The sequence below is a fragment of the Balearica regulorum genome, chromosome Z, assembly GCF_011004875.1.
Source record: "Balearica regulorum gibbericeps isolate bBalReg1 chromosome Z, bBalReg1.pri, whole genome shotgun sequence".
Classification (NCBI taxonomy): Eukaryota; Metazoa; Chordata; class Aves; order Gruiformes; family Gruidae; genus Balearica; species Balearica regulorum.
In genome coordinates, this window is record NC_046220.1 from 57,928,365 (window position 1) to 57,954,985 (window position 26,621).

Sequence of the window (26,621 nt, forward strand, 5' to 3'; positions counted from 1 at the left end):
CCGTTAATGGCCGACTAACGGCCAGCCAGCCCGGGCGGCACCACCCACCACCGCCCCTCCAGCACCTCAGCGAGGCCCCACCACAGCTCGGCCACGCCCCCCGCCCCGCCTCCTCCCGCCTGCTGCGCCTGCGCGGCAGAACCCGGCGGGAGGCCGCCGTGAGGGTCGAGGCGCACGCGCTAAGGGGCGGTGCTGCGGTGCCGTGGCGCATGCCCGCGGTGCGCCCGAAGCACCGCCGTCCGGCGGCTCTGCGGCGTCGGCTGTGTGACGTCGGGTGGGTGCGACGTCAGGCGCGCGCAGGTGAGCGGCGGCTGGCGCGCGGCCGTAGGGACTCGGGTAAGCCGTCGGCGGTCGGAGAGGCAGCGCGAGAATGCGGCCGAGGGGAGAGAGAGCCCTCCCCGGCTGGCACCGCTGCATCGCCTGCCGTGTGTCTCTCCCTCTTCCCTAGCGGCGGCGCCGAGCTGCAGGGGCCCGCGCTCTCATGGAGGACGAAGACTGCCCCGACCTGGTGCCGATAGGCGCCGGCGGCGCGGAGGAGACCGAGTCCGGCCCCGGCAGGAAGATCCCCGTGACGATCATCACGGGCTACTTAGGTGAGGAGCGGCCTGCTCCTGCTTCCGCGCCAGCGGCGGTGCCGCGCTTCCCGGCGCTGGGAAGAGCCGTGCAGCAGGCCTGCGGGCTTCCGTTGGGCGGCGTCGGGAAACCTCCCAGTGCGAGGCCGGGCTGCGGCGGGGCGCTGGGCCGCAGGGCGGCCCGCACACGGCCAGGCGGGCGGAGGAGCGGCCCGGCGGGTCTGGGCGCAGCCTCCGTGCCCACGGGTTGGGTGACTGAGCGAGAGCCTGGTAGCGTAGCAGAAAGGCGTCCTGAGCGCTCCGCATGCAGCGCGGTGTCCTCGTACCGCTCCTGCGAAGTGCCCTTCCAGTTAGGTTTGCAGAGCGATTTTGCACAGCTGTACAACCTCCAGTTGCTGCTTTTACCAGCCCGTTTTCAGGGACCGATTTGTTCTGGTCGTGTTTGACAAATCTCTTTCTGCCACTGAGTGCCGGAATACTGTAACGTATTTGCCTCACTTTTGCAGTTTTAGAAATGTGAGGTTTGGCTTCCCTCTCTAACTAACTAACACAATTATTTGGAGCTTCGAATATAGTTATATACAGTAAAGATGAGGTGAAATTTAGGATCACCAACACTTTTCTAAAAGTTATAGCATTGTACTGCATCATACTCTCAAAAAACCCTAACGGCAGGGAAGGAAAGTTGTTTTACCAAATTCCCTCAGTTGTGGTCGTATGCATGGGATGAAACTGTTGGTAATGTGGTATTACAGAAGTTGTTAACACCTTGCATAACAATGCCTCATCTAATGGCAGTAGCACATCAGTGATTACTGATGGCAAAAGAGCTGGTCAGAAACGGCAGGGAGAGGGAGAAAAATAAGTGCTCCTTTTGGTAAGAGAAACATAAAAATGAGTTTTCTAGGAAAAGACTGCCCAGCTGGTAGGGAACTTACAAGTTTATCAAGCACAGCACTTAGTTAATGGAAAACTATGGGTCTTTTAAAGCTGAGATTTAATGTGCTGATAGTTCCATGGGGTCAAATATCTCTACAAATTAATTTTTACAGTGTTGTAATAGAATGCACAATACAAGAATGAAAACTCATAATTCAGAAGAGATCAGATTTGCATGTACACAATAGTATTTGCTGCTTCTATGAAAATTTAAGCTTTTTTTTGTTTTACATTTTACTAGAAATATGGTCTGTGTTTTAGGAGCTGGAAAAACAACTCTTCTAAATTACATACTGACAGAACAGCATAATAAAAGAATAGCAGTTATTCTGAATGAATTTGGAGAAGGTATGTAAACCTGCAGAAATATTTTTTAATTGTAAAATGACAAATACGTAAAATTTCTGGAAATCAAGAATATGGCAGTTTTAAATCCGTTACTGAGATTATTGACATACCTCATAGTCTTCAGAAGGGCAAAACATCTGTTGGCTGGTATTCATAAAACAATGCTATACTTTATTCTGTTTTGTACATAAATTCAGTCCCTCAGAGTCAAGTAAATGGATATGTTACCCTGTTGGAAGTTCTATACCGCTGTTTATCCTACTTGGTTTCAAGCAAATGGAAATTAAAATTATGTGTTGGTAGACAATATTTTCTTTCCTTTCCCCTCATCCACTTACAGATCACAAATTGACCTACACCAAGAAAATGGGGAGATGTGTGCTTGATGTTTGTGGTTCTTTGTTTTCCTTCTCAGGATTTTAAACTGTTATGGCTATAACTTTATATCCATACCATAATCAGCACTGCTTACGGTTTGTACTGCATTGGTGGGGTTTTTTGTTTTGTTTTCGTCAACAAAGATGAATGTCCCTTTTCTAGTCATGGAGCCTAAAATAAAATGTACAGATATTTGATATGGAGGTAGAAGCTGACTTCCTTTTCTTTTAGGAAAGTTTGTGGCACTTTTGCTGTGCTTTCATCCTCTGAGTTTTGGTCTTTGTAGAATGACCTTGACTTTGAATTTTCAATTTCTCATAAAATGGAAAATACTAATTTCTGAAGAACATGTCAGAAAGATGGTCTCAGGAAAAAAAACCCACCACAATCCAAGAGTAAAAATGTGTAGCAACTTGAATCTTTCATGTCTCTTTTGCAGGCGTTGTCATTCAAATTTGAAGATTAAAATTATAGTACTACTTATATTTCCAGGAAGTGCCTTGGAGAAATCCCTGGCAATCAGCCAAGGGGGAGAACTGTATGAAGAATGGCTGGAGCTCAGAAACGGCTGCCTGTGCTGTTCAGTAAAGTAAGGAAGGGCTATTGTACAAGTTCTTACACTGGGTTTTGGGAGAATGGAGGAAAGGAGAAGACATCCAGGATTTGAGTCCTAAAACTGATAGTAGTATTGATTGTGACTTTTTTTGTCAGATAAAACAAAATTGGAATTTGGGAGACAGAAATTCATTTCCTTTTGCTGCCTTACTGGATTTGGACTTTGTGTTTTTCAGAAAAATAATCTAAATACCAACTTACACACTGCTGGGGTACTGTAGGGTAAGGAGCTCTCCCTCTTCTGTTAGTATGATATGCTTTCATATAGAGAGCTAAAGATTCAGGGAGGCTGGAACTAGCACTCAAGTTTCCCAATTTCCACATTAAATACTCTGTGTTTCTTTCTGTGTATATTGGTTAATACTTTAATATTGTATACCTCAGAAGGGGTGGAGGGAGAGCCTTTTGGTGATTTAATGAAACAATATTCCAAACTGTAAGCTGATGATGATGTCAAAAAGGAGTGTATATTTGTTTCTTTGACATGCTTTTCCCCTGTTTGAATGCTGGATTGTTTGTGCTAAGTTTGTAATAAAGGTGATGGTCTGCTTGTACTGAAAATTTGGAAGAACTGGGCCTGTGCCTTAAATTTGGGTAGTAAGTGGAAAACAGAAGATCCAATTGCATTGTGTTCTACTGGGATGTAAGGAATTCTGCCATCGCAGCTATGTTTTATATGTTGGTTTCGTATATAAAATGCCATACGGTTCTGCTTCAGACTGACTTCATCAGCTGAGATTTAAGTAAATAACACATCTTAATTTTGCTTAATTTTGATGTGGAAAAGCAGGAGAACATGATTCAGTTCCCCCAGCCCCCCTTCACATACCCCCTTTCTCTTTGTAACCTCAGCTGCCAAACCAAATAGTTACATGTTTACACAAACTACAGGGTTTTAAGTGTTTGAAAACAAATCTTCATTTAAATATCACCTTTATTATGCCTGTTAGGAGTAGGCAAATACTATTTTCAGACTAAAGTGAAACAGAAAACTACAACTGGCCTAATATTAGAGCAGCAGATTGAATATTCGTTGTAGACTGTAAGTCCTGACTCAGGCCTTTTCTCTGATGGTACTGACACTGTGTTCCGCATCAGAAGATACATGTTTGTACGTGTTTTAGCTTGTTTCCTCTGTTCTCAGGTTTACTTATTTCTTCCTGCAGGGACAATGGTGTAAAGGCTATTGAGAACCTGATGCAAAGGAAAGGAAAATTTGACTACATATTGTTAGAAACAACTGGTTTGGCAGATCCAGGTAGTTCACATTATGGTTTTCATAACTGTGGTAATTAAATCCTCTTTTTATGAAGTGCTTATTTGCTCACTCATCAGTTCACTGTGCAAAATGTATTACAAAGTGGTGAGTTGTCAGGCACATGCTTTGATTGCTATATTGACTAAAACTGAGTTGGATAAGGTGCAGAAGCAGGGTTGTGGGTGGGGTTGTTTGGTCAGGTGTTTTTTTGAACTTGCTCTAAATTGACTCTAAAGCTTAACACAAGTTCTGTTAAAATGTATTTCTATCAAGATAAAACACTGGGCTTGGAGAAGAGAAGCACACTCTGAAACTACTAGTTTTCAGTAGGCTTTTGCTGTTCTATATTGCTGCTTCTGAAGTATAAATTATTAGCATCTGATGTGTTGTTACATTGATTGTGATAGGCCTTATATTTTGCGAAGCCATAAAATACTCCGTGAAACAGACTAATACATTCTTCTGATATGTACAGAACAATAATAGATCTTCCAAATTCCTTATGTGCTCTTTAGTGATATTTTTGTAAACAAGTGTTTAAACTTGAGCTCATGTTAGTAATAGCTGTCTAAATCAATTTTCTCTGAACCATCTCAAATAAAAATGTGTCGTTGATTGAGAGCCAAGGAAATTCTTAACAGAAGTTCAGTTTCCCATTTAGGAGACTAATGCTTTCTAGCTCAAAGCTAAATAGTTGTCATGGTAAAGTAATTTTCTTCAAAAGAAAGGACATTGATTTGGCCTCTGTTACACACGAATTCTATTTGAGTCAAATTGGAAAACTATTAAGCTTTTTGGAAAAAAAAATCAATAGATACCAGAAAACCATTAGATGTTGTGACCCTTGCTATATCTTGCATGAATAAGCACTGTGAACAACTGACAGGTGTTTGGAGTTGATACAGGGTGATGTTTGGAGGACTGCATCTTGTCACTTCAGGTGGACAGTTTTACATGTTAGAATGAGTTTAGTTTCTGATTTATTTTTTTTCTTCTGATGTGCTTAATAGTCTTAGACAGCCTGCCAGTAACTAAGGATCTGATAAATGAAAAAAAGAAGTACTGTTGTTGCTGTCAGCTCCTCCTGTCCTTTGTATTGTGGCACTGATATATCTTAAATTTGTTAATTTCATAACAAATTATGATTATATATTTCTTAAATAAATATACAGCATATCTTACAGTTGCTATAATCTGTTTACAGGGCCATTTTAGCAGAAAACAGAAGTAGCATATTCATAGGCCATGTGTAGTACACAGGTATCAAGTCACAGATTCCAAGTCCTTGATATAATGTGATCCGAGCTGTTAAAATTACCTAAAGCCAGAAGCTTTTTTGTGCAGACCTGAGATAATTAAGGAAAACATTATTTTCTATATCCAGTTATTCTTGACTTTCTTCATCCTGTTGATTTATGACGTAAGAAACTGCATAGGAGCATTTATAGAAGCCAGTGAAGAAGAGAAGGGCCCTAGGAGGGAGCTGATTTCTCCCAAATGTCCCAATTTAATTTTTATTTAACTGTTTTATCTCCTTTTTTTTTTGTGTGTGTGTGTGTGCCATGACCTAGAAACAGTGGCTGAAAGGTGAACAGGGGGAGTAGAGAATTTTTTAGAAATGAGGGAGCCTTGGAGTATAGTAATGACAGTTAATATTACGGAGTAAAGGTAATGTAGAGAATTTACATGTATCTGGAATGGTGAGATTTTGAACACTTTTTTGTAGTTATAGCTGTTGATATGCACACAAATACAATTAGGTCAAATGTGTGGTTGGGTGTTTGACATCTTTGATGGTTTCTGAGTTTGGAAGAGAGGAGCACTACAGATAGAGTTTTTCTGTGAAATGTGTGAATATTGAAAGTTTACTGGAAAATGTCAATTTTGCAACTAAATGTACTGCACTTCTTAGGAGCTGTGGCCTCCATGTTCTGGGTTGATGCTGAGCTGGGAAGTGACATCTATCTTGATGGTAAGAAGTGCAAGCTTGTTTTCCAACTTACTAGCATTGCATATCTTGACTTAGTGTAATGTATCCTTATCCTTTAACGAAAGGTTCAGAAAATGTTTGAAATACATGATCTTGGTTCTCACAGAACCAAATTTGACCGCAGAGATCCACTTGCTTATTCTGATGCTTGTATATCTACCTGGTGAGCTGTTTCAGTTTACTAAATCTAACAAAAGTTGTGTAATGCTTTGCTAAGGGATCAGATATGGAGAGATGTTGATTGTGATGTAAGTGGGGGGGGAACCTCACTAGTTAGATATTATAAAACATTATTTAGGAGTAATATTACAGCTTTTTTTTTTTGCGCCAGTGTAGTATTTCCAAAATGGTTTCCTTTTTTCCTCTAATCTCTTAACTTGTCAACATGTGGACTCTCCTGCCTTTTGTTTTCTGCCTTCTTTGCTTATTGTACTCTTGTTAGCTCTACTATTTGCTGTGTTCCAATAAAAAAAATCCGAGTTTAGTATTAAATCATCACTATATGTTGTTAAAGACCATGTTGAACGTTGATTTTTTTTTTTTTTAAATGTAGGAAAAAACCTTACTTTTTGCCTTAAAAAGATATCCTACTGATGCTTTGGTCAGTCTCTGAAATACCCATCTAGCCAGGGAGACATTCAGTTGAATAGGAAACAGCATTATAAGTTTCTGCCAGAGGATTGCAGATTTCTGGTCACTTAAAATCAAAATAGCTGCATACCTCAGTCAGTCCTCTTAATTTGTTTTGATAAACTGTAAAAGTGTACCTCTGCCAATTTACTGTTATGGAAGAAGGAGGAGAGGCATATACGTTGTAAGAATTTCTCTCACCTGGTTTGGGAGACTTTTTTTTTTTAACCACAGATATGAGTAACAAATAAGAAAATAATTAGGTGACAAGTCTAATGTTCAGATACACTGGAAGCACCAAAAGTATTATAAGCAACTGTAAATGTGATGATACTGTTACTTTTAGTTGTACAGGAAGTTTACAAGTTGTTGAATTGTTAGCTGCTTTCAGCACATTTCTGTTCCTTTTTAATGTTCTCTTTTAGGTATTGTATCTGTTGTTGATGCAAAGCATGGATTGCGGGTAAGTTACCGGATTTGTTACATGGTGTAAAACTGCAACATCAGAACAGCTATTGCAATAAAGTTCATGCAGATGAATTACATTTTTACAATAGCTTTAATTCTTACAATGAGTGAGGATGTATTTCAGTTGCTGTGGTACATTAGTTCTATATTTTGAATGGGAACAAGAAAATACTGATATTAATAGGAATTCAGATTCTTACCAACTGTGGTGGGTTGACCGTGTCTGGAGGCCAGGTGCCCACCAGAGCCACTCTATCACTCCCCCTCCTTCACTACACAGGGGAAAAAAGGTATAACGAAAGGCTTGTGAGTTGAGATAAGAACAGGGAGAGATCACTCGCTAATTATTGTCACAGGCAAACCAGACTGAACTTAAAGAAAAATTAATCTAATTTATTACCAAGCAAAACAGAGTAGAACAATAAGAAATAAAATCAAATCTTAAAACACCTCCGCTCACCCCTCCCATCTTCCTGGGCTCAACTTCACTCCTGGTTTCAACCTCCTCCCCCCTCAGCGGCAGAGGGGGACGGGGAGTGGGGGTTACGGTCAGTTCATCACACGTCGTTTCTGCTGCTCCTTCCTCCTCAGGGGGAGGAGTCCTCACATTTTTCCTGTGCACCAGCATGGCGCGTCGCCTTTCATGGGAGAGTCCTCCACAGACTTCTCCAACGTGAGTCCTTCCCACAGGCTACAGTCCTTCGTGAACTGCTCCAGTGTGGGTCTCTCCCACAGGGTGCAGACCTTCAGGAGCAAACTGTTCCAGCATGGGTCCCCCACGGGGTCCCAAGTCCTGCCAGCAAACCTGCTCTGGCGTGGGCTCCTCTCTCCATGGGGCCACAGGTCCTGCTAGGAGCTTGCTCCAGTGTGGGCTTCCCACAGGGTCATAGCCTCCTTCAGGTGCCTCCACCTGCTCCGGCGTGGGGTCATCCATGGGCTGCAGGTGGAATCTCTGCACCCCCTCATCCTCCTCCATGGGCTGCAGGGGGACAGCCTGCCTCGCCATGGTCTTCTCCAGGGGCTGCAGGAGAATCTCTGTTCCAGTGCCTGGAGCACCTCCTGCCCCTCCTTCTGCACTGACCTTGGTGTCTACAGAGTTTCTTACATCTTCTCTCTCTGGCTGCAAAAGCTCCCCCTAAGTTGTTTTTTTCCCTTCTTAAATATGTTATCACAGAGGTGCTGATGGGCTTGGCCTTGGCCAGCGCTGGGCCCATCTTGGAGCCAGCTGGCATTGGCTCTGTCAGACACAGGGGAAGCTTCTAGCAGCTTCTTGCAGAAGCCACCCCTGTAGGCCCCCTGCCACTGCCAAACCCTTGCCACACAAACCCAATACACCAACACAGCAGCATGTCTCCTAAGAGTTGTCGGGTTGCTAGATACTCAATTCCTTCTAGTTCTATCACTTCATTCGGGAATCTTGGTTGTATTCCAAATAGGCATTTAGGTCACTGTAAAAACAGTGGAGAAATTTGTCTGACAGTGTCATTGGTCCATGTTACTGGGAAGGAGAGGAGTAGGAACAGACCTCTGATACCGCAGTTACCACTGCGGTAACAAGTGAGTTAGGGCACAAATTGGGAGAGACGCTAATGTAATGGCAGCTGTGGTGAGGAGAGATGAGAGTGCCGGGTGTTTAGGTACCATTTCAGTTTAAAAGATCACTTCATTACACGGAGGCAGACAAAAAGAGGAGGTATTAGAGTAATAGATATAAAGTGTAGTGTAAGAACAGACCAATAGAACAATGAGGTTGGATAACAACAGAAACTGATTAAATCAAATAGGTCAACTTTTTTTGTAATCTCTAATCATAAAAATAATTGTGCCTTAATAACTTAGGAAGTGACTACTTTGATTAGGTATTGATTTTGCAGGATTCAAAATAAAAGTGACCATAAGAAAGGATCCCTCCATGGTATAAAATTCACATCATGCTGTGGAAGTGTTTTTAATATCTCTATATTTTACAATGGCTGCAAAAAGCTGAGAGAACTGAAGAAAAATAAGGAAGCAATCCCTCCTTTGTAAGAATTTACTTTGGACTATTTGGGTTTTTTGTTTCAACTGAGCTGATCTAATAGCTGATTTACCAAAAGGGGACAGTTCTGTGCTCTTGTCAATTTGTGTTGCAGAAAGATGGAACTAATCTAACCCCATAGCAAGCCAGTTTGGCAAGGTGAGCCATTGTGTTTTGCAAGGACTTTTGCAGGGGAGTTGGTGAAGGAACCAGGGGACGGGACTGATAGCTGGTTTGCCCTTTTAAGCAGGAACCAACTTTTAAATCAGCTCAGCTATCACAAGAAACCACAGCATGTCTTAAGTCAGCCTCCTTTTCAGATCAGTGCCCTCATACTAATTTAGGTGTGTTTTACTACTAGCAAAAATTTTGTTCGCTTTATCTTTCTCTTCGTGCAATGCTGATTTATTGACTTGAATCAAATATTATTGCATTGCACACAGCAGCAGTAAATTATTATTGTTTAAATTTTTTTTAAATATCTAAGCTTTCAAGTAATATGTCAACAACACAAAAATGTTTTCAACTGTTCAGCTTTTCTATCTATTATTAACTTTTACAGCTCAAAAAACCCCTTGTACAGGCTTACTGATTACATAATGTAAACCACTGACCTCCACTCAAATATTAGAAACTTCAGACTTTCTCAGTTTTATGCCAAGTAAACATCTTTTGCTTTATATAAAGGTCTTGCTAACTTGTACAATTCATCTGGTTGCAAAGCTTGACCTCAACAGCTGCTTGTGATTCAAAGAATTTTGAAAGCAATACAGGTAATGACAATGAGATAATAGGCAGCAATTTAAGGGTGTCATGCTTCAAAGAACCAACCCATCACAAGAAAAGGTGACAAATAGTACCCTCAGACCAGTCAGACAAATTGAAACTGAAGTGGTAATTGATATCATGGGTTATCACTCTAATGGATTTGTCACCCAGCAATCTGAAATACTCATTTTTTTTAATCAAGGGCAAACAGTTGGACAACCTGAAGTGACAGTTCTCTACTTTCAGGACTTGGCATCTGGACTACTGCATTGTCATTTTCAGGGCAACAAATCTGACAACATTTAATTCAATAGAATCAATACACAGAGGATTACAAAGAAAAGGTCAGAGGGGTTCCCTCCCAGTCATCCTGTTGTTATGGTCTGCTTAGGTTGTGCATAATCAGGAAACAGTTCTGGGTTGTTTGGTTTTTTTTAAAGGTGACAGACTGACAGTATGCAATAATCTATTTTTGTTTTTCAAGTCAAATAATGTTAGATGCTTGATAGTTCCACTTGAAGAAAAAATAGATTTCTAGGTTTTTTTAATTTCTGTATTTCCCATGACAATTAATTCCACTTTCATTTGGTATTCCTGTATCTTTAAAATGAAATTTAAAAATAATATTCCTGGTACATTTAGAGCTGATAAAGGAATGCACAGGACTCTGTAATCTTCCCATAGATGTCAGGTGTAAGTGATGAGCTCTTACTAATACTGCAGCATCAATTTAAAGTTTTACTGGCTCCAGGTGTCTGTGATTCTTCTTTCCTGAAGATTGCTGCCTCCATGGCAGAATGGGCAGAAAATAACTTGTAGCTGAACCTTTGCTGTTTTGGTGTAGTCTGTTGCTCTGCCTACATTAAGTAAGCCTTTATGTTGCTAAACTTCATGCTGTTGCTTGAGATGCAGGCATTTTTTTCCCTTTCACTAATTCTTCTGTGAGGACATTAGCTTGGGCAGACAGGTGGAGCACAAAGCTACAGATGATACTAAACTCCTGCAGTATGACCAGAAACTGCTGCTTTTGTCAGTGCTGACTGACTCTTCTGCCCAGTTACAGTGTGAATAGACCGCAAACATGGGCAGACTTGCCAAGGAGTAGTGATTGATTTGTACAAACTCTGAATTTTACTATAGAAGTAGAATTTTGTCAAATCTTTCAGAGAAAAGGAGTATGCAGTTATCTATATGAAATCCTGTACTGCCAGCCTAACCCATCTTTAACAGTTAGCTTACATCACATTCATTTGTAAAATTACTGTACTTTCATTTTTTCAGATATGTTTTTCCATGGTTGCTGTATGTCATGGTGACTTTTTTACTTCATTGTAAATCTGAAAAGTAATATAATACAGTTTTGCAACTCTTTAGCATTCTAATTATAAAATTCATTAAAAGAGAAGAATTTTTGTAAAAGAGATAATGTAATGGTGAATTGGTAGATGTACTTTTCCATCGTCATTTTACAGAGAAATTGTACGTGCCATCTTCCTCAATACTGTGTTGAAAAACATTTCAGTTGAATTGGTTTCGACTTCCTTTAATTGCAAATGAATTTAAATGTCATTTGAATATGCTTAATCCAGTTGTTTTAATTTTGTCTAGCATTTGACAGAAGAAAAGCCAGAAGGTCTTGTCAATGAAGCATCTCGGTATGGATGTATAAATTAATTTATCACAGTTAGGAACTGCGCTGTATAGAAGTTCATTAGAAATGGCTTCTTTTTTTTTTATAAGACTTTTTTCTTCTCCTTTGCTTTTAAACCAAGGTAGATTGGTGTAATGAGGTAGAAAATAGGAAAGTGACTTCATGCTCCGTTTGATCTTTTTGCCAGGATTTCACTTTTCTAATAAATATTGTAAGATGGATGGGATTTTATGTAAGTGAAGGGGAACCTCTTGTGTTGAGGGGGAAGAAAGAATTATGTGCTAGGATCTATCAGATTCTCAAAGTAGAACTGGAGATAGAGGAATTTTTTTTTTTTTGCTAGATGCGGAGCCACAATGATTAAGGGTAATTGTAACAATAGAAGTCTTCATAAAGCAAAGAGGCTTCAAGTATGACTCTACATGCAAGAGAAATAGGGGCTAGCAAAGTTCATAAATCATCAAGCACTTTGGATTAGATGTCATTTTTTTAAAACAAAACAAAAACTAGCAAGCCTTTCTAGACTCCTCTTATGGCACAGAAGAGCACCTAAAGGAGAAGCCAATAGTACTTTAGTCATACTCCATGATGATCTAGTTAGATTAATGCTTACCTTTATGTACTAACAATGCTCATGCTATTTTTTCGGTGCTATGGGAGAGATGGTGTTTCTGCCTTACAGAAAAAGTATTTGTTTGTTCATGTTGTCTTTTTTTTCTTTTTCTTTTTTTCTCAATACATAGGCAGGTTGCATTAGCTGATCTTATAATCATCAATAAAACAGATTTGGTTTCAGGGGAAGAATTGAATAAAGTCAGAACATCTGTCAGGTATGAAAATTTTGATGTAACTGTAATACTGTACTGGCTCAAAGGTCATTTCTATTAAAACATAGCTAGTTCCTTCTTGCTGTTAATACAGAAATTAGCTCTCATGATACATTAACACAAATTGTTAGCTCAGAAGGGAAGAGGACTGCCCCTTTCTAAAGGCATTTCAATAATTTTATGTGCTTACACAATCTTAGCAGTTTCCCTATTTAGCTAAGATTTGATGTTACCTCCTAAGGACAGGCCTTTGAAGTGTCCACACTCATACATTTTTGGGCAGCTATTCCCATTTTTCAGAATTAGCATCAGGGGAAAGAAAATCTGCTTGTAGATACGAGTTCACTAGCAAATGCAAAGATGTATGAAGTCCCAAATAATTGTCATGGATATGGAAGAACCAATGGTCTGAGTCAAATTAGTGATCAAAGACATACCCCATATTCTATAAATACTATGATAACCAAAATCATAGAATCATAGAATGGTTTGGGTTGGAAGGGACCTTAAAGATCATCTAGTTCCAACCCCCCTGCCATGGGCAGGAACACCCGCCACTAGACCAGGTTGCCCAAAGCCCCATCCAACCTGGCCTTGAACACTTCCAGGGATGGGGCATCCACAGCCTCTCTGGGCAACCTGTTCCAGTGTCTCACCACCCTCATAGTAAAGAACTTCTTTCTAACATCTAATCTGAATCAACCTTCCTTCAGCTTAAACCCATTACCCCTTGTCCTATCAATGAAACATTATTTTTTTAAAATACTTTACAACTTTATTAGTGGTTTGAATTCTAAAAGTAAAAAATGTTTAGACCCAGCAGGGTGTATCATGAGGGGCCTTGGGTAGGAGAACTGTATTCTTACTAGTAGTATTTTGTTGTCGGAACTTGTGAAGTTTCTCAAACCTTACTTAGGAGACGAAAAAGTCACAAAAACAAAGCCTGTCAGAATGTCTGTTGATTTGTTCAATGAGTTGATAACAGAGTTGGGGTTGTTGCTGTGGTGCTATTTCTCATGCTGCTTTCCATGGCTAACTTGTTCAAGCAATATATTACGGTTGCATTTGCATCTAACTTCTGATTTTTCTATTTTGTTTTAGATCAATAAATGGACTTGTTAAAATTCTAGAGACACAAAGATCAAGGTATTAAATGGCCACTATTACTAGGTACCAGATCCTGCTTCTTTTGTGACAGATTTAAGTATGCTATTAGATCAGTTTGCTTGAAAGAAAGTATTGAATTAGAAATATTTAACTCAATATTATTTTACTAATAAGGATCTAGATAAAGGATTTTTTTTAAGAAGTAAAAATGTATTTTTCTTTTATATTTTTCTGTTACTGTTCACATCTTCCATTCTAGTGTTTTTTAAAGAAATCACTATTAAGATGTAGCTTAGTTTACAGAGCTTATCGCCAGTGGATTTTATTGGACTTTGCAATATAACCATAAATATTTCTTATTTATGAGATGTGGATTTTACAAAAGCTTGGGCATTTTTTTTCCCAAAACTTGCATTTTGTTCTAAGTTTAATATGAATATGGCTTTTAATTATTAAAGTTGCATTTTAGTCATGTTGCCATATATGGAGTAATAGCATTTGGAAAGTTCCTGAAAAATGCTGATACAGCTGTAGTTTAACTGGCTTCAGCATAGTCAAAAAATGTAGCAGATTTTTAGGGGAGTTTTAAAGGTAGAAATTCATAGTTTCTCATAACTCGCTAACCGGATCTTGTAACTAAAAAGCAACTTGCAAGGCCAAGTTGTCTCTGAGCTAATCATTGATCATGTGCACTATAATGTTTTGTGTCTGTTGTGTCAGCTTAAAGGTTTTTCTCATTGATAATGCCTGCTGCAAATAAGTTGTTACTACGAAATGACTTTGAAAGCAGTACAAGGAAGCTTATGAGAAGGAAAAGTAATTGTATTGTTTTTAACATTTTTTCATTGAAATTCTGCCTTAGATTTCTTCTTTAATAAGAAACTAAACGGAGATGGTATTCCCAGGAACATTAGGAGAATAGTCTATCTTTCAGACTGTGAGGACTGATTTGTCTATTACACTAACAACTTGACTATATTGTGATAAATGTTCCTATAATACAGGTTCCTGTTTTAAGCAATTTTTGAAGGGAAAATAGTAGACATAATAAAGTTTACTTGACTTTTTAAAGTTATCATCAAATGTAGTCGGAAAGTGTGGAGAAGAATATTTGCTGTTGTCGTCGTCTGATCAGATAGGACCAGGAAGTGACTAGAATATGTATTTTGTTTGGTAAGTCAGGTGTTTGTCTGACTTCAATCTAAAGATCAGCTCGATCTACATTTCAAAAAAGTTATTCTTGTTACCATTTCTATTGGCTTGAACTTACTTGAAATTCTTTCTGCAATCTGATCACTGGAGTTTTTATGCCCTGCTGTTGAACAGTTGCGCTATTAAAAACATTCCCTTTAGTGACTATCCTGTTAGTTTGTAAGGGTTATTCTCATATTGTTTTCATTACTTTGTTCAGGGAGCAAGATGAAATGTTTAAGTAGCTTTGACAACTTTGCACTCCTTTCTTGTTAACTTGCAAATTCTGTTGAAGAATGCTTAGAACAAGAATAAACGATTTTATAGAGGGCATCATAAGTTCTGTTGCTGAGAGGTGTTTTACATTCATTCATTCATTTATTGCTTTTCTAGTGATCCTCAGTAAACTGTTTCTTTTAAGTCAGCATGTGTCTCTTACATAAAGTTATTTTTTTCAATGGATTTATTGTCATTTAGGGACTTACGTTCAAAACAGCAAGTGTGGATAAACTTCTGAGCAATTCTTATAATCAAGCTTTTAGTGTTCACGAGCTTTTTTGACATGTTAAAAGTTTGAATGTGCAAATTAGTCCCTCTAGATTCTGCTGCAAAATTTAGACTTTTGTTAATTTGTCCTATTCTGTAAATTCAATATTAAGTTAATATTTCATAAAGTGGAGTTGTATTGGAGTAATGTTACTGGCATTTGTCTCTGTCTGTAAATGGAAGTGAGAATGTTGTGATGATTCCAGGTTAAATTTAATCAGGATTTTATTCTGATGGTTAATCTTGGATATTTACTTACAGCTAACTTTACAATATCCAAATTTGGTTATCTTTATTTTTAAGACCTCTGTATTACTTACAGTTTTCATGGCATCTATCCAGCGTGATATTTCTTCACGTAATGTACGTACTTTGAGTGCAGCATGAATGATTGAAAGACAAAAGAATAGCAAATACTGCAAAGGGATGGAGTTTCAGATATACATTGTAGCATTTCCCTGTCCTCCTGTTTAGTAAACTTTTGGGAACATGATACCCATTTTTAAAATTCTGGAATTTATCTTCTATTATGAGGAATGGGCAATTTTATCTTTGCCACAGAATGGGGAAGAAAATCATGAAGGATGATCAGGGTTTAGAAAAACTCTAATATGAAAAAGATTTGCAAGAGATTGCTCTATCTGAAATCAGAAAAGTGGCAACGTGATGATTTTACTGAGAACAAACAATGGTTTTGAGAAAGCAGATCAGGAGTTCCTTGTTCTTTAGTTGCAAGTCAGAATACAGAAATAGTCAGTGGAATGCTTTGGAGGGGGGAAGGAAGCAAACTCTTTGAGGAAAGTTAAATCGCTTATAAATTGCATATGCATGGGTCTGACTACCCTAGGAAATTAGTGTAAGTTTGAGGCAAAGATTTTTGTAACATGAGGAAAAAAAAAAGGTTTATGTAAAGATTATGATGGTATCCAGCATGGCTAACAATTTTGAAGAGGACATTAAACTTCATGCTTTGTGTCTTAAATTGTTATCTGTCCATGTCCATTGGGAAGAGATCCAATATGTGCAGTGCAGTATCCACATCTGTATCGTTCTCTGGTGTCTGATGCCAACCAGCATTAAATTTTGGATATCTGATGAAGTGGACCTCAGATTCAGTCCTCAATGACAGCTCTTGGGTTACTAGTAAATATTCTTTAGTGAATGACACATACTGTCTCTCCCATGATTAAACATTCCAAAAGTGAAATAAGCACAAAATTAATTTATTAGCTTGTTATTTGAGAACAAATCTTCTTTAATTAGGGGGTTTGTCCCTGAAAAGCCTAACTGTAAAAGGGACCAATATGGCACTTTCTTGAGTGTTTCTGTAAGATTTTTCAGAACACTGCTGAGAACAAACAACTGGCACTGAGCTGGTCATGAACTTTAGAGAGGGATTATTTATCTGTTTTTTTCATGATAAATCTTTCATCTTAGAAACTGCTTTGTAAAGCTACTGTTGGTTGTAAAAGCTTAATAATATTGGCTACTCTCCAGAGGTCTATTTATTTATTTATTTTAACCTTTCATGTGTTCCTTGTATTTAGCCACATGCCATTAATTGTATTTAGAAAGCTGTCAGTTGCTATTAGCCTTGAAACCTATAGTCTATATTGCTTTTATAAAAAAGTTTCTTATGCAAGTTTATAGGTAGCTATTCTTACAAGTACATTTGATCAGTGCTGTCTGTTCTGTATTATATTTTTCATTTGTCTGTTTCAGATGTTTGAGCTGAAATTCTTTGTAGTAGCACTTGCCTCATAGTGTATTTCAGTTTTGTTTGCTAACACTGTGTCAGTATAAGGTACATATATTCCAGGAGGTTGTGTGTGTGGTGAGAAGGTCTACATTAAGGGTGTGGAATAATTCCTGGGAAGAGCTTCAGGGTTCCTTTTCCCATTTAGGGAAAATCAGTTATTATTCAGGCATCCAGTGTAAGGGATTTTATCATGTTTCTTGGAAATACCTTGCATTTTATTATAATTCACTAAAATAATGTTTCTGTGCTTACATATTACTGTGTAAATAAACACTATGTTTCTTTGTAGGAGACAATACCAACCACCAACATACAAAAATAAGGCTAAGGATTAATGGCTCTAGTATGATAGACGGGAAAACAAACATAAGCTTCAGTGAACCATTTTTAAAATAATTGAAGTATACACAATATTTAAATATAGCAAAAATACAAAGCTTGCTTTCTTCCCTCTGTTTAGAGTTGATCTCTCCTATGTCTTGGACCTGCATGCTTTTGACAGTTTATCTGGAATAAGGTATGGTGATAATTTCACTGTCTTTTTATTAGAAATAATACCCATTGTATAAATATGTGCATGAAGTAGACAAACTCAAACGCTGGCTCAAATTTGCATTTGTTTTAGAGTTTTTTAGAAATTCTAGTTTAGTCACTTGTTTAAAATTCTCATTTTGTAAGTGGTAATCTAAGACTGAGAATTTTTTCATCTTAAAATGTGTGCAACAAAAGCTTTTTTGACCTTCCAAAGTTAAATGAGCCAGAGTGTGCATGGTTGTTTGGCTTTTTTCCCAAAAATATGAGTAGTAGAATAGATTTGTGCACTGTTTTCTGGTTCTTTTAAAGGATTTCAAAATTTTTGTCAGTTAACATCATGATGAACTAGAGGCCTCCTTAGTTTTCATGGAAAACAATGAGGGACTGAGGTTCCACAACAAACAAAGCCACTGCAAGTTCTGGTTACTGTGTTTTATGCTGGTTTTGATTTTTTTTTTAATGCCAAAGGTGTGCTTCAGCATGCCAGATGGGTGGAAAAGTAAAATTGGAGGTGAGGGGAGAAGGACTTTCTGTTCGCTTTGTGTGCTGAAGCTCTTCAGAAGAGAGCATCGAGTTCTGCAGCAATCATAAAGGAAAGGAGGGAATGTGCAACTGGGGGCAGTATCAGCTTCATTTTTCTTTCTTGACACACAGTGTTCACTTCAGGTAAAGGAACGTAACCATTTCCTTAGTCACAGAAGGGAGAAATTGCAAAAGATATAAGGTAGTAATGTCTAGTAGATGAGATGCGCTCATGAGATTTCCCAGTGAACTGGTGCAGTACTATCCAAAGGGTAGCCTGCTTTTCCTGACTCTCTACTGCCCTTTCTTTTTGCTGGTTTTTTTTTTTTTTTTCTGATCTGTGAAACGTAGCGTTTGTTTCTTTGAGCTTCTTGAATGTACCAGTCAGATCTGTACCAATGGCAGCGTCAGGGAGGTATCAGAATAGGCATCCAAAAGAAAGTTAAGGGAGAAGGAAGGCCAATATATCCTTTATGGGCAATAGATAACTATTAAGTCATAAACCCATGTCCTGAGTTCTTCTGATCCCATGATGGATCACCTAGCTAAACTGACTCATCCTGGAACCACACAACAGAGAGAAAGCAGTAAGATGATGTGAACCAGAAAAGGATCATTCTTGATAATGGCAATTCACAGTTAGATCTGATTAGCTGTAATATTAAGTAACATTCTGCAAGGTTTATTAAGAAGTGCTGTGCTCTACAAATATGAGAATGTCCTTTAGGAGCTGACAAAAAAAAAAAAAAAATCTATCTTTCTTTCCTTGATGTAGTCTCCTCTCTTATCTTGCTTATAGTTCCTTTAGAGGTTCTCAATATTTTATATTAAAACAGAGGAAATATTCTAAAATTGCAGCATTCAAAGACAAATTCTAAAAGTACCAAGAAGGTTCAAGACTGCTTAAACGAAGTTCCCTTTCTTTTGATTTTATTGGAGCTCCGTACAGTGAAATTGCTTACCCTGGTATGAGTTCATAGATACAAAAATCCTTGCATAAAATATTAGCTGTGCCTTCTGCCTTATTGTCCATAGCCGAAAAACTCTGCATCCAGCACCATTTTGAGGACAAGTACACACCATTATACTAATAAAGTTGTTCTTTTAAGTGCATACTACAGCAAAGATTTCTGCTGGCATAGCAGACAGATGCAACACTTGATTGGTGCAACTGTGCTGGTAAAATCCTGTTGTCTATACATGCCCTGAAGTGACAGGAACACATCCAGGGTTCTGGATTCAGTGGAATGCAGTATAAGAAGACAATAAAGCAGAGATGATGCAAGAAGTAGGAGTGTGAAATGTTACTTCAGTAAAAGTCAGTACTTTTTCCTGCACCATCAAAGACGACTTCAAATTTACAGTCTGTGTAGGAGGAGAGGTTTTTATGGGCAATCTTCTCTGAAGTAGCAGAGAGCTGTCATCAAAGTGACTTTTGCTGCAATATTCTTTTTTCTGCATGTCGGGCGTAAGACAGAATGTTCTCTGGTACAGAAACAGTATTTGAGGGAAACTTGCAGTGTCTTGGTTAAAGACAGATGTGGGTGTGTAATCTAAAGTTGCAGTAAAATTCTGTGTTGTCACACGAAATGATACAGTAAGACCCTGGATCTTAGTTTATGAAACAAGTCCCCAAGTTCCTTTGTGAAGTAGAGAGGACCAATTTTAAATTAGCAGGCACACTGCACAGTAGGAATGAGCTGTACAGCAGAGTTGAAATGGAAGCTGGATATATGGTATTTCACTTAGTGTTATAGATTTCATTCTCACAAGAAATAGCTTTGTACAGTTTTTTCTTGTTTTTCAAATCATTCTTCTAAAGTTTTTTCAAAAAAATCAATGTCTAATAAATTTGACAAATTCGAGTGATTTATTTTTCCTTTCTTGCTTTAATGATGTAGTTTACCTTTTGTCCCTACACAAAGGAGTATCAAGGGTGTTGTACTTCTTGAAGAATAAATTTGTAAAATCCCAAAGATATTGCAAATAATTTCTATAATCTAATTGTGTTTATATTTTTTAAAAAAAATAACATTGTAGCACAAATCATTAACTAGATCAAGCCTATATAATTAAACATATCTATTTTGACATTAAAACTGAATTAACAGTTGAAGCTTATTCTAAGTATATAGTCTATCTGACATTTTAATTTTGCTCTGCAATACTGAAGAGTTTATTTAAATTTTGAAATAATGACATTTTGTCCATCCTACTCAAATGTGACATGTAACTGTATTTATTTTTCAGTTTGCAGAAAAAGCTTGAGCATGTAAAGACAACACATGCACATCTAGATGAGGTAATTATCAAAACTACTGCTTTAATCTTTTTCATAACAACAAGGCTGTTCACGGTGATTGCAGCATTGCATGCTAATCATGTCACTTTTCAGAAGGTTTCAGTTAGGCAGTAATGTGTTTTAAGATCTTTGGAAGATTACATTGAATACATATAGGAATGTGCTTTGTTGTAGATAAACTTATTAATGACCTTATTGGCATTACAGAGACATGGTGGGTTAGCTCCTACGACTGGAGTGTTGGGATGGAAGGATACAGGCTCTTCAGGAATGACAGGCAGGGCAGACGAAGGAGGGGGTGTCGCCCTCTGTGTCAATGACCAGCTGGACTGCGTGGAGCTCTGCCTGGGGATGGATGAGGAGTGGACCGAGAGCTTATGGCTCAGAATTAAAGGGAGTGCTGGGGCAGGGGACATCATAGTGGGGGTCTGCTACAGGCCACCTGACCAGGGAGATGGAGCGAATGAGGCCCTCTATAGGCAGATAGGAGCAGCCTCATGTTCACAAGCCCTGGTCCTTATGGGAGACTTCAACTACCCTGACATCTGTTGGAGGGGCAGCACAGCAGGGCACAAGCAATCCAGGAAGTTCCTGGAATGTGTTGATGATAACTTCCTCCTTCAAGTGCTGGACCTTGTTCTCTCCAACAAGGAGGGGCTGGTGGGAATGTGAAGCTCAAGGGCAGCCTTGGCTGCAGTGACCATGAAATGGTGGAGTTCAAGGTCCTCAGGGCAGCGAGGAGGGTGCTCACTACCCTGGACTTCAGGAGAGCAGACTTTAGCCTCTTCAGGGATCTGCTTGGTAGAATACCATGGGACAAAGTTCTAGAGGGAAGAGGGGCCCAAGACAGCTGGCTAATATTCAAGGGTCACCTCCTCCAAGTTCAGGAGCGGTGCATCCCAACAAAGTGATCAAGCAAAATCACCAAGAGGCTTGCATGGATGAACAAGGAACTCCTGGGCAAAGTCAAACAAAAAAAGGAAGCTTGGAGAAGATGGAAGCAAGGGCAGGTAGCCTGGGAGGAATACAGAGAAACTGTATCCAAGCAGCCACGGATCAGCTTAGGAAAGCCAAGGCCCAGATAAAATTAAATCTGGCCAGGGCTGTTAAGGACAACAAGAGAAGATTCTGTAGGTATGTTAGTGAGAAAAGGAGGACAAAGGAAAATGTGGGTCCCCTCTGGAATGAAACAGGCGACCTGGTTACCCAGGATATGGAGAAGGCCGAGGTACTCAATGACTTCTTTGCCTCAGTCTTCACTGGCAAGTGCTTGAGCCACACTGCCCAGGTCACAGAAGGCAAAGGTGGGGACTGGGAGAATGAAGAACTGCTCACTGTAGGAGAAGATCAGGTTTGAGACCATCTAAGGAACCTGAAGGTGCACAAGTCCATACCTGGTGAGATGCATCCATGAGTCCTGAGGGAACTGGTGGATGAAGTGGCCACGCCACTCTCCATCATATTTGAGAAGTCCTGGCAGTCCGGCGAAGTTCCCACTGACTGGAAGAGAGGAAACATAGCCCCCATTTTTAAGAAGGGAAAAAAGGAAGACCCAGGGAACTACAGGCTGGTCAGTCTCACCTCCGTGCCTGGCAAGATTATGGAGCAGACCCTCCTGGAGACTATGCTCAGGCACATGGAAAATGAGGAGGTGATTGGTGACAGCCAACATGGCTTCACTAAGGGCAAATCATACATGACAAATTTGGTGGCCTTCTGTGATGGGGTTACAGTGGTGGTGGACAAGGGAAGAGTGACAGATGTCATCTACCTGGACTTGTGCAAGGCATTTGACACTGTCCTGCATGACAACTTTGTTTCTAAATTGGAGAGACATGGATTTGATGGATGGACCACTCGATGGATAAAGAATTGGTTGGATGGTCACACTCAAAGTGTTGTGGTCAATGTGGTCAATGTCCAAGTGGAGATCAGCGATGAGTGGCATTCCTCAGGGGTCGGTATTGGGGCTGGCACTGTTTAACATCTTTGTTGGTGACATGGGCAGCAGGATCAAGTGCACCCTCAGCAAGTTTCCTGACAACACCAAGCTGTGTGGTGTGGTCGACACGCTGGAGGGAAGGGAAGCCATCCAGAGGGATCTTGACAGGCTGGAGAGGTGGGCCCGTGTGAACTGCATGAAGTTCAACAAGGCCAAGTGCAAGGTCCTGCACGCGGGTCGGTGCAATCCCAAGCACGACTATAGGCTGGGCAAGGAATGGATTGAAAGCAGCCCTGAGGAGAAGGACTTGGGGGTATTGATTGATGAGAAGCTCAACATGAGCCGGCAATGTGCTGCGCTTGCAGCCCAGAAAGCCAACCGTGTCCTGGGCTGCATCAAAAGAGGTGTGACCAGCAGGTCGAGGGAGGTGATCCTGCCCCTCTACTCCGCTCTCCTGAGACCCCCCCCCCCGGAGTACTGCGTCCAGCTCTAGGGTCCCCAGTACAGGAGAGCTGTTGGAGCAAGTCCAAAGGAGGGCCATGAAGCTGATGAGAGGGCTGGAACACCTCTGCTATGAGGACAGGCTGAGAGGCTTGGGATTGTTCAGCCTGGAGAAAGGAAGGCTCTGGGGAGACATAATTGCGGCTTTCCAGTACCTGAAGGGACCTACAGGAAAGGTGGTGAGGGACTGTTTATGAGGGAGTGTAGTGACAGGACAAGGGGTAATGGATAGATTTAGATTAGATGTTATAAAGAAATTCTTTACTGTGAGGGTGGTGAAGCCCTGGAACAGATTGCGCAGATAAGCTGTGGATGCTCCCTGGAAGTGTTCAAGACCAGGTTGGATGGGGCTTTGGGCAACCTGGTATAGTGGTGGGTGTCCCTGCTCATTGCAGGGGGGTTGGAACTAGATGATCTTTGAGGTCCCTTCCAACCCAAACCATTCTATGATTCTAACTTACTATATCCATTTAGAATCTTACTTTCAAAAATAGCTTATAGGCTTCCTATTCATTGATTCACATGGAGAGTGTTACTGAAACAAACGAATAGCACTCTCTTAAATGTTTGCAGAATCAAGTCCTAAATTTGTAGCCAGTCTTTATCCTGTAGGTTTTTCTATCCAAATGTTGTTTGTTGATGTTGATATCAGGGAGATGTTATTCATGACTTTGCATTCTTTAAAGCTGTAATAGAACTTCACTGAGTAGTTAAGCATGTGTAGATTTCTGTTCTAGGAGTGCTTCACATTGTTTTCACAAGAAATAATAATTTAACTTGTAACAGTGAAGTAGATTCTGCCCTGTAAACTAGGTATCAATACTGTAAGCACAGGCATATTAAAAAAACCAAAAAACCACCAGTTCAGTTGATGTTATTTTTAGTATGTCAAATTAAACTCTAAAATGTATTCCTCACCCCCCTGATGCTCAACCCAGTGTGTGTTTGTATCAGGGCAGAATCTTCTCTCTCCTTGTGTGCAGTATAATGATGCTAGCATAATGCAACTGTAAATAGCATTTCTGCCTTTGTGGATTTTATTTGAGCAAGTATAGCATTTTTTGTGATTAGCATATCTAATTTCAAAGGTGAATTTAAGGAAAGAGTCTGGGCCATCATCCCTATAGAATTTAAACAGTTCTATGCTGATTGCTACTTTTAAGTACCTGTCTTGTCCATGATGCACAGGTTTTACTAGAAAGACTCTCTTTTAGTTTTGGGGTTGGTTTTTTTGGGGGGTAGGGGGTGGGGTTTGTAGGCTTTTATTTTGTTTTCCAAATGTTATGATCACAGTATCTTTTTCTGCTTAGACCTTTCTCAAAAGCAGAATAGTCTTAAGTCAGGGAATTACTGAATTTATTGCCAGGCAACAAAAAGTTATAATTACTGATTTGACTACTGAAGAAAATAAATGCAAAACAGTTACACAAACACTTACACGAAAACCTCTCCTTCTCTCTCCCTCTCTCCCCCAAATTTCCCTTTTTTTTCTCAGTGGGTTACACTAGTCCATCCAAGTCTCCCAGCAAGGCCACCTGTGGCATAGGAAGCTGGGGGTGTTTGTGTAATGATTTTCTGTTCCTCGACGCTGCTCTGTTGCTTAGTGTTCCTTCCCTGTGGTTCACGCAGGGCCCTCAACCTGTGGAGTGCCCCTGCTCTGTGGGTAAACAAAAGCTGCAGTCTCTCAGGCGTGTATGTACCCCCTTGGGCATGGTGTGCCTCTTCCAAAGAGTCCCCAGTCCCAAGTGGCTGGAGGTGTCTCTCTCTAACAGGATGCCATGTGTTTCTCTGCCTGAAGATGTGTGGGATTTTTTTTTTTTTTTTACAGTTGTATGGTTTCAGAGCTGGCTGGCACAGGTTGTGAGACACACCAGGCAGCTGATGGCCTCCTCCTATACCTCTCAGCTTTGCAACCCCTGCTACGTAAGCATTGTAAGCTTACACATACATAGAGCTGTATGAGCATATATGGGTTATAGACTCTACCCTTAAAGAAACTGAATGTACACCTAGTACATATTTCACTTCTGGCTGCTGAGTTAGACTGTAGGGGTTAATGTTGTAACAGTCTTAATATACACATCAAAAATAATTGTATTTAACCTCCATCTCCTGCCAAGTGGATGATGGAGGTTAGTATTCTAAGGGTTTGAATTTACGTATTTCCATTGTAGACTCCCCCCTTTGTAGATTAGTAAGGTTAGCATTGTTTACTGCAAAATTCAGGACTTGCTGATGCAAAACACCAAACCAAGACACTCGACTATTTAATTTACTCACCATCTCTTAGTATAGCAAATATTCAAGGAAACAATTGAGCAGTGCAACCACAGAGTAACACCAGTATTGGATATCCAATTGGTTTCTGAGTCCAGCAGCTGTAGTTTCACCCAAAACCCAAATGCATGGTGACCAGTGTTCATTTGATATAACACGAACATTTCCACAGTTGGGGAGTCAGATGATGCATCAGATGACTTAGATTTCCCAGAGCTTGCTTCACATCCTATAACCATATGAACTGAGCTCTGACCTTTCTCCTGAGTTTGTTATTTCTTAGCTACTAGGTCGAGCTCTTTGAAGAATTTTTCTCCTTTCCAAGTCCCAATTAGCAGAGTGGGAACATGGAGATTTTTCATCCCTTCCCGACACTTTCACAACTGCAATTTTGTCATGCTTTTCCATGAGACTGATCTCACACCTGCCTCTGGCATGTTCTGCCCAGTATGATACTCTAGGTCACTCCTTGATCAATGGGCTGTCCCACCAGGTTATCAGGTGGTACCAGAGGGGCAGTAGTGACTGTGCCTAGCTGTCAGAGCTTTAGGTCTGTGGCCTCAGCCTTTTCAGGGTCCCTTGCCCCTTGCCTGTAAACACAGCAAGCGTCAGAGTGATCACAGTCGATTGCCCCTTCTTCCCAGTCCCTCCACAGGGGTCTTGTTTGTGGGATTGGAAGGATCAAGCTCAGCATACCCATCCATCAGTCAATCCCAGAGCTTCCTACTCTTCTGAGTGCCTTCCTCCAGCTTCCTAGCCCCACCACAGCCAATGCAGAAGCAACTTCTGGGGGGGCAGCAACTGTAGCTGTCCTGCGCTGCTTTAATTAGTCCAAGTAAAGTATGGCAGAGTGGTTGCACTTCGGGGAGCGGTGCTCCCATTTCTGCAGCACTGTAGCATGGACTGTCTGACAGGACTCTCTTAATTTTAAACTGGCTTAGTTTTTCCATAGTAGATTGGATGGCTTGTCACACAGCTTTCCCTTTGGCCAGTTCAGTGTTACCAGCTGCTAAGTTCTGATTCAGGGTTTGTCATTCTTGCTGAGCATTTGCTAGTGCATTTTTTAGCAGACCGTTAGTCTAACAGGGACTATCAGTCTGATGGTGATGAATTCAAAGTGGTCCCAATCTTTCTGATGTTCCATTTGAAGCATATGATAAACTCTGGCATATTCCCACAGCAAAGCAGCACACCTCCCAGTGTTTTACAGGTGGTAGTTGTCTCCCTTTTGCAACTCCTGCACTACTTTTCTTGGATGCTGCCCCAGGGTACTGTTAAGGCCCCATACTATGGGTGCACGGGCTTGAAGCTGGCACTATCCTGTGCCTTCCCTGTCCTCACAGGTCCTTACTTTTTCCAACAGTTTATACGCTCTCTGCACACATCACCACACATGTAGTGGGTGCACCACTCACACCAGAATATACAATCACAGATTCCCAGTACCAGAACCAAGGCTCCTTCTGGATTCCCCAAGTC

The 26,621-nt window shown here is 40.2% G+C and overlaps 1 protein-coding gene across 1 annotated transcript in view; it reads left to right on the forward strand.

Annotated features, from left to right (window-relative positions):
• The first annotated feature begins 226 nt into the window (after window positions 1-226).
• Window positions 227-26,621, forward strand: part of ZNG1A (Zn regulated GTPase metalloprotein activator 1A) — a 31,835-nt gene continuing 5,440 nt past the window's right edge. The window contains 12 exon segments of the mRNA XM_075739646.1: window positions 227-336; window positions 449-593; window positions 1,773-1,859; window positions 2,730-2,826; window positions 4,019-4,110; window positions 6,023-6,082; window positions 7,156-7,193; window positions 11,592-11,638; window positions 12,378-12,464; window positions 13,563-13,607; window positions 17,525-17,581; window positions 20,371-20,422. Coding sequence (XP_075595761.1) covers window positions 482-593; window positions 1,773-1,859; window positions 2,730-2,826; window positions 4,019-4,110; window positions 6,023-6,082; window positions 7,156-7,193; window positions 11,592-11,638; window positions 12,378-12,464; window positions 13,563-13,607; window positions 17,525-17,581; window positions 20,371-20,422 — 774 coding nt within the window. The 5' untranslated portion in view covers window positions 227-336; window positions 449-481.